This window comes from Chrysochloris asiatica, unplaced genomic scaffold (genome assembly GCF_000296735.1).
Source record: "Chrysochloris asiatica unplaced genomic scaffold, ChrAsi1.0 scaffold00022, whole genome shotgun sequence".
In the NCBI taxonomy this organism is placed as follows: domain Eukaryota; kingdom Metazoa; phylum Chordata; class Mammalia; order Afrosoricida; family Chrysochloridae; genus Chrysochloris; species Chrysochloris asiatica.
In genome coordinates this window covers 14,732,143-14,746,467 of record NW_006408540.1, presented here as the reverse complement: position 1 = coordinate 14,746,467, position 14,325 = coordinate 14,732,143, and the positions used below count along the sequence as shown (strand labels likewise).

General features: G+C 40.0%; 1 protein-coding gene across 1 annotated transcript in view; it reads left to right on the top strand.

The window, feature by feature from the left end:
* Positions 1-14,325, top strand: part of VWA8 (von Willebrand factor A domain containing 8) — a 518,389-nt gene that overhangs the window by 169,671 nt on the left and 334,393 nt on the right. The window contains exons 13-14 of the mRNA XM_006837608.1: positions 710-870; positions 3,760-3,873. Of these exons, the coding sequence (XP_006837671.1) occupies positions 710-870; positions 3,760-3,873 (275 nt within the window). The remainder of the gene's footprint in view (positions 1-709; positions 871-3,759; positions 3,874-14,325) is intronic.

The following is a 14,325-nucleotide window of genomic DNA, read 5'->3' as shown; positions in this document are numbered from 1 at the left end:
TCCAACTATTAATAGCTTGCTTAAGTCAGCTACACTGTTTGAGTGCTAGCCCATTGTGTATGTGCTTAAAGCATTTGCTTGTTAAGTGCCATACTATTGTTTGTTAATTCCTGTACCCTCATCTGATGACTGTTCTACCAGTTTCCTCCATGATCAAACCGCCTTAAAATCATGGTGAGTCAGTGTGCTGGCTCTGAGCACGACTTTTCAGGAGAACCCATCAGCTACACATTATTACTAAGCATCTCCAGACCTCTAGTTCTTAAAAAGGAATCTGCACATTTTGGTTCCTACATTGTAGATTGAAGCTGAGTGGATTGAATTCAGTTAAAACTGGGTAAAAATTACTGCTATCATCTGTGTCGATACCAAATGAACATCCTAAAAGAGGGGGAAATTGCTAAATACAAGAGAGGGAAGGCAAAAGGAATAAATACCAAATGAACATTTTAAAAGAGGGGGAAATTACTAAATACAAGGGAGGGGAAAGCAAAAGGATAAAAAGGAAAAGAAGAGAATTTGCCCCTAGTGTATTGTGGTGGGTGAGCCATAAGGGTTTCTGAATACCTTTCTCTTTGTTGGAGTAGAGAAGACGACTTCTCAGCTGTTGTGTGGAAAATTGCCAGCACAGCGCGGTTAGTCTGTAAAGGTGAATGAGCTACAGGTCTTGTTTTATGAATGAATCCCTGTATTAATTCACTGGTTTTAGGATATGACCGCACGGGATCTACTACAGCAGAGATACACGCTCCCGAATGGAGACACTGCCTGGCGGTCCTCACCCCTTGTGAGTGCTGCTCTGGAAGGAAAACTTGTCCTCTTAGACGGTATCCATCGGGTCAACGCTGGCACACTCGCTGTACTGCAAAGGTTTGGATGAGTTATTGAAAATGCCTACTTAAGCAGTAGACAAGTAACTGTCTCTTTTGTTTCAACTGGGTTACATAGATTCTCAAACTTGTAATTGATATCTACTGATTATTACAATAAACACACAATTTCTAAAATTGGTCAGAGTCCCAACTTCAGTGTTACGAACTTCTTATTAATCATGGATCTGATTTATTGGTTGGTCCTTTTGGAATTTATTTCTTTTGGAAAGACAAAGAAAAAAATGTGTGTTTATTTGGATAGAATGTATAATAGCTGCTTGGCTATAGGAAGGGGCTTCAAAAAGTTTGTGGAAAAATGGAATTGAAAGATAGTGGAATTTTTCCACGAACATTTTGAAACCCCCTCATATTTTCTAAAGGCTAAAAAAAAAAGCAAAAAAGCTCATGTCGTGACTGCAAATGCAAACATTTACATAACTATCATTTTCTTATTTCCTTGTTTGTGGGAAATAATGTCTACATGTTCTAACTTCTCTAAAATTTAATGTTAAGAGAAGGCACTATGTAGGAAAATATTCCTGTCTTGTGTGCTCTTTTAGGACATTGATGATGCTGATAAATTTTTACCACATGTGGTTTTGTAACATAGACACTTGGTTTTTCATCTTTGATTTAACTGGAAAGATCACCTAAGTAGAATAAACCATTTCCCCAAGCTAACTATACAAATATATATATATATATATTTTTTTTTTCTATGACAAAGTAGAGATTTCAAGTATAATTGAAGATTCCAAATACATTGTGTTAATCCTGAGTAGATTTGTGAGCATTTAAAAATAATTATTACCGTCCAGTGATTTACCATAAATATTCCATAGAGTTTCACTATTTTTATCTTCCAAACAGACAACTGCAGACACAAAACAAAATGTTTATATGCCTCATGCCACTAGCTTTTTACTGACTTTCTCTTACTTGTTTAGTCAAGTAGTAATAACAGAAGCTGCGCAGCTACCATTGTGTGCTTCCTCAAGATTGGCCATTGTGCAGAATCCCTGGTTCTTAGGCTCTCAACCTTGGAATCACTGTACTGGGGTGGAGGTTAACTGGGCTCCACCGCCATCAATTCTAATGTTTTTGGTCCAGGGTGATGGCTGAGCTCAGCATTTCTAAACACTTTCTAGGAGATTCTAGGGTATGGCTATAGGATAAATACTGGACTGTAAGTAGCAAATTCAGCAGTTTAGACTCACCAGCTGCTCCTTAGAATACTTACACAATGTCTCTATGAGTCGGAACTGACTCAACAGCACGTAACAACAATATTATATTAACTGTTTCATTTCCACAGGTGGACATTATTATACTCATTTGAAAAAATATAAACAGAGAGAGAGAGAGAGAGTGACTCTTCCTCTTCCCCAGTCAAGTAGCTAATAAGGTGCAAAGCTGGATTTGAACCCAGGCCTGAGGCTCCTAACCTCTGCAGTATGCAGTTTACCCTCAATGCCAGTCGAATGGGCATCATGTGGGCCAATGCTGACTTGGGTGTCTTGAGACTTTAGTGGTTGTTGTAAGATCCAAAAGTGTTTTTCTTGTAAACTTTGCAACATCTGGAAGACAATGCTGCTTGTTCCTGGTGTGAGTAGTTAGGTCACTGCCTTAGCTGGTATGTGAAAAAACATTGTAGTTATTTTATTATAAAGAATTTTGAAATCTTGTCATTTCGAAGAGAAATATCTTGATGATACTACCCTTTAAAGAGTATGTGATCCAAGAGAGTATGTGCTCACTGCCTTGATCATTACCATGCACTTCATGGTTATCCCAAGTGACTCCTTCCTTGCCCCTCGCCTTCTCCCTTCTTGGTTCCTCCTTCTTATTAACTTGTAGTGTTTCATGGCTTGTAAAAAAAGCAAAAACAAAAACAAAAGATTTTTCAAGTATGACAGCCATAGCCAACTTGTAGTTCCAAGTAATTCATCTAACAAAATTGGTAGACTGAGTTTGTTGTTGTTAAGTGCTATTAAGTCGATTCCGACTTATATTAATCCTGTAAAGGGTTTCCAAGGAATGGCTGATGGACTTGAATTGGCTAATTTGTTGTTGTTGTTAAGTGCCTTGGAGTCGGTTCTGACTCATAGCGACCCTGTACAGGATTTCCGAGGCTATAAATCTTTATGGGAGCATAAAGCCTCATCTTTCTCCAACAGAATAGCTGGTAGTTTTGAACTGCTGACCGTGAGATTAGCTGACCGTGAGATTAGCAGCCCGATTCATAACCACTACGCTACCAGAGCTCCTTATATAGGGTAATGTTGTTGTTAAGTGCCGTTGAGTTGGTTCAGACCCATAGCGACCCTGAACAGGGTTTCCGAGGCTGTAAATCTTTACGGGAGCAGAAAGCCTCATCTTTCTCCTGTGGAGCAGCTGGTAGTTTCGAACTGCTGACCTTGTAGTTCGCAGCCCAATTCATAACCACTACGCTACCAGAACTCCTTTGTATAGGGTAATAGATGTGATTAAAATGTTAACTGACTGGAGAAACTGAGCATCTGAGGACTCTAGACTCTTGGAAAGGTAAAGACTGTGTGTTGGCAGCAGGAGGCAGGCTTGCAGAATGTGCCCTTTGGTTGTTTAATTGATTATATATTTCTAAGTATTTTTGTGTACATAAAAAAAAAAAGGCAATAGAAGCAAATACTGTTAAATTATGACGCATGGAGGAGATTGTAATCATTGCAATGAAACAAAATAACAATAGGATGAGTGCAAAACCGATGTTCTCCCATGTAAACTATCACTCAATTCACAATAAAAGCTTTAACAAAAAAGGAATGTTAATTTGCTGATTCTACCGACCACAACTTCAGTGTTCTAATGTGATTGATTTGTTTCCTAACGTTTTCCCTTATCTTATTAGGCTGATCCATGACCGAGAGCTAAGCCTGTATGATGGTTCTAGGCTGCTGAGAGAAGACAGGTATATGCGTTTAAAGGAGGAGCTAAAAGCGTCTGATGAGGAGCTGCAGGAGAGGTAATCCTGAGTTCATATCTGTCACCTGTTTGCTGTGGGTACCATCTTCTTATTGTTTCTATACTTAGGGTCACACCAAGGTAACTTTGACTGGTTTACTCATTTGGTATTCTAGGCATGGTAGTAATTTGTCATTTCTTAAAGCTTGAGATTGCTAGACACGATGTCCTTTGCACTGTCAGCCTTCCTTTAAATGAGTTTTGAAACATTCAGACCCACTGTGATGACTTGATTGAGACTCGTAGCAATCCTATAGGATAGAACAGAACTGCTCCTTTGGGCTTCCTACACTATATAAATCTTTACCCACTAGCCGCCTCATCTTCCTCTTGTAGAGCAGCTGCTGTGTTCGAACCACTGACCTTGTGATTAGCAGCCCAATGTTTAACCCATTTAAACATTTAGAAGAACATTAATTTTAAGAAGATAATCCCTCTTCTGTTGCCCTAGCAACTCAGTTTTGATTCCAAACTTTGTATTCCTTTGGCAAAAACTGAGTCCACCCTCCTTAGATGTCATCAGTTATTACAGCGGTATGCCACCTGATGCTGGATTATCCATTGAGGCTTAGTTGAACATTGCTCTTCCTTCCAGGAGTGCTGGTGTGGCACTGTAGGATAAGCACTGGACTGCTAACCACTAGATTGGTGGTTGAAACCCAACAGCTGCTCCTTGAAAACTCTTTGTAAGGTCGCTATGAGTCAGAAGTGTGACTCAATGGCATATGACAACAACATTCTTTCCTGATGTGGCACTGTAGGATAACACTGCACGGTTAACCACAATGTCAGCGGTTCAAACCTACCAGTTGCTCCTGGGAAACCATATACAGGGTAGCTATGAGTCAGAGCCAACTCAATAGCACTTAACAATAATATTCCTTCCAGAGACATGACCAGCAAATGCAATATATGATTGGATTTTAGGTTGGGAGACATAATAAAAGACACTTTGGGGACAGTTGGGCAAGTTTATGGACTACATATATTAATTACATTGAATTGTGATTGAATTAATATTAATTTTCTTGAGTATGATGATGATATTTTTGTAATGAAGGAGAGTAAGTGTTATTGAGATAATATTTTTAAGTACCACAATGGTATTGTGAATAAGGGTATTCCTATTCTTAGAACATGCATGGTATCAAGGGATAGAGTCAAATGATGTCTACAGCTTACTAGCAAATGGTTTAGGAAACAAATATGCACGTGTGTGTGTGTTTGCAATACATATATGCACCATGTATGCACACATGTGGCAAAGAAAGTGTGGTAGAGAGAGTGAGAGAAAATCAGAATGTGGGGAAATCTTAACAATTTGCAAAACTAAGGTGAAGGGCACACGAGTGTTCATTATTCTATTCTTTCATGTTTTCTGTAAGTTTGAAAAATTTTGTAATTAAAAAGGTTTAAGGGAAAATTCTTTCAACTCTATACTGTACTTTCCTTTAGAGGAGTTTTAAAACAAATATAATTGATGTTCAATCTCATGACATTTCCCTGGATACTTTAACGTGCTTGGAGATTGGTACCTTGGGGAAATCCTACGGAACCTGACCTTATTTAACTGATGCTTCCTCTCCTACTTGAAGACTTCCTGCAATATTTAAACATTTAAATCCTACAACAGATAATTGAGTATATTTCATATTGTATGTATGTTTTAAGCAGAGCTTTGCTTAAACTTTTTCTTGGACTTTTTTCATAGAGGTATAAAGTTATGTTCCTTAGTTTCCCTGTGTAAGTTATTAAAAAATACCGTTGATTACCCAGATGTTTATGCTTCTAAGTTGTGCGTGATCAAATTCTGGGAGCTCTGGGCGTGGTCTGGTTGAGTGTTAAGGAGACGTGCTATGAAGATCTCTCTCAGACCTTCAGTTTATAGCCTTCAGCTTGTGTACATTATTTGTATGTGAATCACCCATCAGTAAACAGCTTATATGGCAGGGGAGATGAACCAAAGCAATTGGGCAAGAGCCCTCATTAAGTCTCCCTGTCAGTTTCCCCTAGGATGTTTTGAGTATAGTGCTTCCAGCCATTTGTCAGGAAATGACAATCCCTTCTATGTAAAGCCCTGAAGTTCTCCCTAATGGTCACAGGAACCGAGTGGCCCTGAGTGTCATGTGTGGGATTTGGTTCAGAGTGGCTGGTGGTACTTCCTCACTATTCATTTTTGTCTCTCCCATGAGTACAAATCAGGCTCAGCTCTGCCTCCAGACACCACTCTGAGTAGGTAGAGAGATTCCATAGCAATGTTTGTTTTCCTTCCTTTATTTTTCATTTTTGCTTCAGTTTTATCCATGTTATACATGGATGCCATTTTGGGAGCCAGAACAATCTCAGTCCCATCATCTGTTTCATGACGTTCTCCCATCTCCCACTTCCTAGAGACTGCTGCTGTCTATTCTTAGCTGATTCTTTTGGTATTTATCTCCAGGCTACTAAACAATATGCTTTCATTGACATTCTTGTTATTTTTTTAATGTTAGAATTATCTATTGGTTTCTTATTATAGAAAATTCAGACTTAGTTCTCTCTCCCCATTCCACTTCCCATGACCCATGTGTACTTGACATCTCTCCTGCTTCCTAAATAGTTATAAATAGGAGGAGTCCCCTGTTTACTATGGGGTTCCTTTCTTATGACTCCATTGTAAGTTGGTTTAGACCTAAGTCAAATACCCCTTTATTTATTAATTTTTTAGTCTTCATAGTCTGTCATATGGCAGCATTGTGAATGTAAAATTGTAACATTGAACATCTGTGAATGATAATATTAGCAGATGACATGCTGTAGCCTCGTTTGTAGTATGTATTACTAAACACTACCACTGTATTGGTAATTGTCATTGAGTATGTTCTAACTTATAACAGTCCTGTATAGTTTCCAGGGAGTGGGTTTGAACCACTGACCTTGGAGTTAGCAGTCCAGTGCTTATCTTACAGCACCACACTAGGACTAATGATAAGATGTACAAAAACCCACCCCCATAAAAGTGTAAATGGAGTTCATCATAATTTAAATATGTTGTAAATCAAGGTCTATCTGTAATAGTTTTGCTATTCAATATTGGCATTATTATTAGAACATATAATACTCTCGTTTAGTAATTGTTGTTTTTGTTAAGTGCCATCAAGTTGGTTCTGACTCAAAACTACCCTATATAGGGTTTGAACTGCCGACCTTGCAGTTAGCAGTCCAGTGCTTAATCTACAGTGCCATACCAGGACTCGCATTTAGTATTTAGTATACTTTAATCTTTTTCCGTTTCTTTCATGTTTTGTTTTTCTTAAAGTTTATAATTGCCAATATACAAACAGTCCTGGTGTGGCACTGTAGGATCAGCAATGGACTGCTAACCACAAGGTCAGTGGCTCAGACCCACCAAGCTGCTCCTTGCGTACCCTATATAGGTAACTTTGAGTCAGCACTTAACTATATATAAAGAGAGACATATGTGAATAAGAATTATGATGTACTTTTAAAATGATAGAATGAAAGAATGAAAGCAAAAGCAAACCTGCTGTTGTCAAGTTGATTCTAACTCATAGCCACTCCATGTTGTTACAGCATAGATCGGAAATCCAAAGAGTTTTTTCTTGGCTAGAACCTGTGTGAAAACAGACTGCCAGACCTTTCTTTTGTGTTGCTCCTGGATGGGTTCGAACTGCTAACCTTTTGGTTAGTAGTCAAGTATTAGAACAGAGATCTATAAAAAGTGCCGTGGAAACAGAAAAAGAAAGGATGAGTGTCTATATACTTACCACTTTTCGCTCTCCACACATCACTTGTCTAAATCTCCTCTCATCCCACTGAAACACATAGGTACTCTCTGTTTCATCTTTTCCTGCAGTGGACTCTGGGAAGACCTTCTCTCAAGTGGTTGCTCTGTACAGCTCTGGCTCATGTGTCATCCTCTGCATCACCCTCCAGGCCCCACTTTCATTTCTTCTCATCTCTGTTTCTGTAACTTTTGTTATTTAGATGTTGACCCTCCTGCACTGAACCTCTACTTTCCTCTTCTTTTCTCTGTTAAGTTCTGTGGATACGTTGGGACTTTACTGACTTCTCCGAGATGAAGATGTTCTAATAATTTGATTCCCCTGTCTTGTCTGAAATCTTTCTACCAGTTGAAAGCCCAATTCTTTTCCTTAATGTTGTTCTTTTTCACCTAAGCAACACTTTATTTTCTTATGATTATAAACAGTTTTTTCCTGTTTTATTGTTGAACACTCATCATGTTCATTCTTATGATAGAATCTGCTTCATTCTTCTGATATGGATTATTGCTAAATTTCCTTTAACTTCTCTTGGTTAATCTTTACTTAATTTTGCCACCCATTGTTTTGTCCGAGAATAGCTGTGTTCTCTTTCATGTCATAAAACAGGATTATAATAGATTAGATCCTTCTTTTCAGTCAGTTGGAAGTATTCCTTTCATGGCTGTGTTTATTGGATAAAGAGCTGGCAGTTTGGCTAAAAGGACATAACACAACATAAAAAGCAGGAAATTGATACTCAGTGAGGAAGTTAATTTATTTCTTGTGTTGCTCTTGTAAAGCAATATGACTCATTATCTTGCACGGGTTGATCCTACATTATGTTCATATTCCATATGTCACTCTTGGCATTAGCATTTGAACTACAAATTAGCAAGTCATGACCCAAATTTTCTCTCTCTTCATTTTGGTACCTAATCCCAGGACGGACATTCAAAGTGATTATTCTTATTATTATTGATAGTCTTTCAACAAACTCAGCTGCAAATGCTTTTTTTCCATATGGGAGTTGCTAAGCTCAGTTAAAAAAGTCAAAGGCAGACCGTGACAGGAAGGTGTTTTTAAGAGGAGGTTTGGGAAGGTTGGGGGGCTAATGGAAAGAGTATGTATTGGGGAGTGTGTATTGACTGTATGTACCTACCTAGCAGAAAGACAATGAATCTTCTAACTGTAGGAGATCAGGATTCCTAGACTACTTTCTGCTTATCTGTAGAGTCACGCACCTATATTTTGAGAGCTGACTTTGAATCTCTTGTTCCAAGTACAGCAATTAGGTGCTTTTTTTAAACTCATAAATCATAATGATAATCCTTAGAGTTAGTCACTGCCATAAAATACCATAAACCGGGTATCTTGTAAGAACAAAATTGTCTTACAGTTCTGAATTCAGAGTATTAGCATGGTCAAAGTCTCTAGACTGGGGTTAGGGAACATCCTGTCCTCAAAATCATTTGTTCTGGCCCTGCCAAGGCAACCACAGTTCCAGCCATCACATTAGGAGTGAGTTCATTAAATGTTTGCCCAAATATGTTGTTGCTGTTGTTAAGTGCTGTTGAGTTGGTTCCGACCCATAGCGACCCTGTATAGATAGGATTTCCGAGGAGTTGCTGCTGAGCTTGAACTCACAGCGCAACAGCAGGACTCCAAATATATTTGACCAAATGTAGAAGGCTTTTTTTTTTTTTTTTTTAAAGAAGGCTAATTTTTAACTTGATAATTTTGTATAGCTCGCGAATGATGTTATAAATACCTAAATAGTCTAAATAGGCAGACAAAAGGTCGCCCACCCCTGCTCTAGAGGCAGATCCTTTCTTGTCTCTCCCAGCCTCTAGTAGCCCCAAGTATTCATTGGCTTATAGATGCAGCTTCATGTGGCAGCCATCTTTCCTCTATTTGTATCTCTGTGGGACTCTCTCATTTGTAAGGACACCAGTCACTCTGATTGGATTAGGACCTTCCCTACTTCAATGTCACTTCGTGCTAATTGCTCCAAAGTTCGTATCTCTAAACACAGTCCCTTCATGAATAATAATCAACACAAGGTCTATCCCCCAAATGCAAAGAAAATCCACATCCCCACTTTCCTACTTCTCTGTCTCTGACAACAGCCTCACTTGTGGCATTTCCCCATCTCCCACCCTACCTACTCACATGTTGTCGTTGTTAGGTGCCATTGAGTCCGCACTGACTCATAGTAACCCTATGAACAACAGAAGGAAACACTGTCCGGTCCTGGGCCAACCTTACAGTTGTTTCCACCCTTGAGCCCATTGATTCTGCCACTTTGCCAATCCATCTTGATGGGTGTCTTCCTTTTTTTCTTTGGCCCTTTACAAAATGACTGCACAGCCTGGTTTTGTTTACTGAGATCTTCACAAATGAGAACTCAGTCCTTCTTATCCACAGCCAGATAGGCAGATGCTTGGCCCTGCTGGTCCTTCTTATTCTCGGTGGTTTTCATAGTCCTCTGGAATAGCTCACAGAATTTTTGGAAAGGGATATACTCAGTATAACCTTTTAAATAAAAGCACAGAAGTATGTACATGGAGTGATGCCCAGGTGACGCGTAGGTACAGTTTTCATCTGGGAGCTTCATGCCGCCAGAGCTGTGCCACTCTTCCTTCCTTCATCGCCAGTCCAGATGCTCAAAAGAAAGCTCCAAGGCCCGGATTCCTTGATAGTAGTTATTGGGACCTCAGTTGTCTGTGCACAGGGCGTTAATGTATAGCCAAGATTGACCAAGTCACTGAAGTTTATTAGGGAACTGTATATCCGGATTGTGAGTTCTGTGAGAAGTTGCAGCGAATTACCTACCGAACCGAAGGACGGCAGGAGGGAGAGATCTGAGAGGAAGGGAAGCAGATGATGTACAGCAGTTTGGAAGTGTTAGACATCTGTAACCTTTGCCTCAGAAGAACCAGCTTTGTGTTCTTTATAAACGAAATTACTCCTTTAGTGGTATACTACATCGGAAAAGACAGAAATAATGACAGCGCAGTTTTTAGGCTGTGACCTTTTGGAAGCAGATCTCTGGGGCTGTCTTCTAAGGTGCCTCTAGGTGGACTTGAGCTGCCGACCTTTTGGCTCATAGCTGAGTGCTTAAACATTTGCACTGCTTGGACTCAGTACTGTGGGAACGGAGAGGAGACAGTGATTATTAACTGTGCCTTAAAGGATTGGGAAAGACTTTAGAATACTTGTTAAATTGGCACCTCCCTGAATTTTCTCCTTAGCCTTCTCTTGCCTTTGACAATGCCCGTCATCTTTCTTCTATACACTCACCATTCTTTAAAGCTCTTTCCAATCTAATTTTCTGTCTAGGCTCCCAATGTCTGCTAGATGTCTCCCTTTAGGTGTCCCTGGGAAACTTTGAGCTTATTTTGCCAAACCTGCCTTTCCTCTCAATCCCCTGCGTTCAATAAATGGAACCACTCTCTCTTCACTCACCTGTGCTAGAAATGTAAGACATCTACAGATCTACAAGTTTGATCCCAGTACTCCACTGTTTATATCCTACTGTGACTTCCCCTGCTTGCGGGATTAAGGGTCAGCATCTCCACATGCCCGCCTTTCTTATCTCAGCAGATAAGATGCCTTCTCTCCCATTGTTGTTGTTGTTGTTAAGTGCCTTCGAGTCGGTTCCGACCCATAGCGACCCTGTACAGGGTTTCCAAGGGTGTAAATCTTTACGGGAGTAGAAAGCCTCATCTTTCTCCCATGGAGCGACTGATAGTTTCGAACTGCTGACCTTAAGGTTCACAGCCCGATTCGTAACCACTACGCTACCAGAGCTCCTTATTAGTCCTTACCAAACCTGAGGCCGATTTAGGAGATTCTTTCCCTCTACATCTCACTTGTATATGTGTGACTGGGACCTTCATGCATAGCCATGATTGCCTAGTTTGGCAAACTATGTTAGATACTTACTCTGCTTTCAAGAGCTCTGGTGGCTCAGTGGGTTAAATGTTGGGCCACTAATTGCAAGGTCAGTGGTTCAAATTTACCAGCCTCTGCAGAAGACAGATGAGACTGTTCCTGTAAACATTTACAATCTCAGGAATCCTATGAAGCAGTTCTCCTTTGCTGTAATGAGTTGGAATTGACTGGACGACAATGGATTTGGATTTTGTTAGTTGAACAGTTTTTGTATTTGTGTTTGAGAGGACTCTTAATTACAAGTAACACAAAACCATAAGGTGTCACATATATTCAAAGGAAGGGCAAGGATGTCATTGAGTTTTAGGATTAACCAACATCTGTGGACTGAAAGTTGTTAGGACTTACTGTCTTGCTTCTGTACTTTATCTCTTTGTTTCTAATGTCACAGCTCCTGGCACAGAGTAATAAGTCAGTTAGTAAATGTTTCTGAGTGAATGACTAAATGCTAACCTAGGGTAAATTCTAGGAAACTCAAAGGAAAGATAAGGCGATTAGTCCAGTTTCGGTGACCTTCTGAGCTAGCAGTGTTTCCTTTTATGAACCTACCAATTAGGGATATTTTGATGCCTGTCTAATTGGAAGCCTACCTTTTAGTGACAAATCTGATAGTATGAAGTTCTCATAACTAACAGGCACCAGCAGTAGGCTACCCACTATCCCAACTTCATAGTATGAAAGTCCATTTCTAAGCAGTTATATGGATTCTTTTGTCAACATTCATTGTACGTTAATTCTCAGTTATGCTCATTACCATGATCATTTCCAGAGGTCTCTGTGAAGTTTAATGCACTTTTCAAATTATCACTGGCCTAAGTCCTGGTGTAGCACCATGGGTTAATGCGCCAGACTGCAAAGTCGTTTGAACTGCAAGGTTGGTGATTCAAGCTCACCATCTGCTCCTTGAAAACCCTATACAGGGTCGCTGTGGATTGGAATTGGATTGACAGCACTTAACAACAACAACAATATACCCATAAAAACAAAATTGTTTAAGAAATGTTAGCGTATAAACTAAGACGTTTTCATTTAGTGTTGCAAAACACCGAGCATGCCATGGATTGGGTGGTTAGAAATAGCGTGATGGCCATACACATCAGACACCATGCCTGCATTTCTCACAGGAAGTAAGGACCAAAATAGAACAGCTTCCTTTGATGAGAAAAACTTCTTTGGGAAAGGGGGTGTTTCAGATCCTATAGACTGCTAAATGTGTCCCTTCCTATCTCTGGTTTCAGCCTAGATGAGTGGGGTGAGAGTTCCTGTGAGTTACTAACAGTTTATTTTGTCAAGAAAGGACTTCTGGTTCTCTCAGGAAAGCAATATAGATTCATGGCTGCAAAAATCATGTAGGAAAAAATGGAAAAGAGACTCAAATTCAAATCAGCCCAAGGCCATTTCCTATGAAGCAAAGGTCAGACATACCTCTACTTTACAACCTTCTTCACCCTATTTGGACACCAACCATCTCTCCCACTCTCTGCTTCATATCTGGGTTCCACAATCCATTGCATTGGCCACACAGAACTCATAACAATACTCATAATTAATGGGATTTATTAAGGAAGTAAACAGGTTACAATTCTGGATCAAAACCAACTGATGATACAGCAGTTTTCCAATCAGGAACGCCTTTTCTCCGCCATACTGCAGGCATGCCTCACTCTTGCCTTCAGCTTCTCAACATTGTGGCTCCTCGGGCTCTTCCCTGCTTGGACAAATGCTGCAAAGCTCTTTTAGCCAGTCTGTGACTGCCCAAAGGACACATTATGCAAACCAGTCTCCTGACCACAGGCCGGTGGGCCTACAGCCTACAGCTGCTCTGTCTTTCCATGCCACCGCCTCTACCATTATATCTGCTGTCACTGCTTTTCTAGGTAGCGATCGCATGCATGCTCCACTCATGTTTATCCTTCTTGGTGGTCCTGGGATCCTGTGTTCCTGCTTCTGAGATGGTTCCTTTTAAACATAGCTGGATGGCGAAACTAACCAATCCCAGCCTTAAAAGTCCTATACATCTTATTTGCATGGTACCACCCAGTCACTTGGTGGGAATTAAGAAGATGTTGTATAGAAAAGCCATATCACTTAAATTCAAGGTACCACAGTGGTATATTCTTAATTGTAATTATGTATGCTCAAAATATTTCTGCCTTTTAATTAAATATTGAATTTTTATCGCTATCCACTTATGATATAGCACTGTAGGATAAGCATTGGAATTTTAACCATTAGGTCAATGGTTCAAACCCACCAGCTGCTCCTCAGAAACCCTATACAGGATTGCTGAGAGTTGGAACCAACTTGATGGTACTTAACAACAGCAACAACATAATAGTTTATAATCTCTCATTCTTTTTTGATCACCAGGGAAGCATACGTGGGCATTTGGGTTCAATCTTTGGTCAACTGAATTCTCTGGACCCTGTTTATTCTTACTGTTGTCCATGTCTGAAGGCAATTAGGATCTGAGTGTTCTCTCCTTATTTCCCACAAACCTAAGTATCTCTTTGCTAGCAAATTGTTGTTGCTGTTGTTCAGTGCCATCAAGTCTGTACTGATTCATAGCGATCTTATGCATAACAGAACGAAACACTGCCCGATCCTGAGCCAACCTCATTACTGTTGCCATGCTTGAGCCCACTGATATTGCCACTTGACCAATCCATCTCTCTGGGGGCTCTTCCTCTTTTTCTCTGACCCTCCACTTTACCAAACATAATATCCTTCTCCAG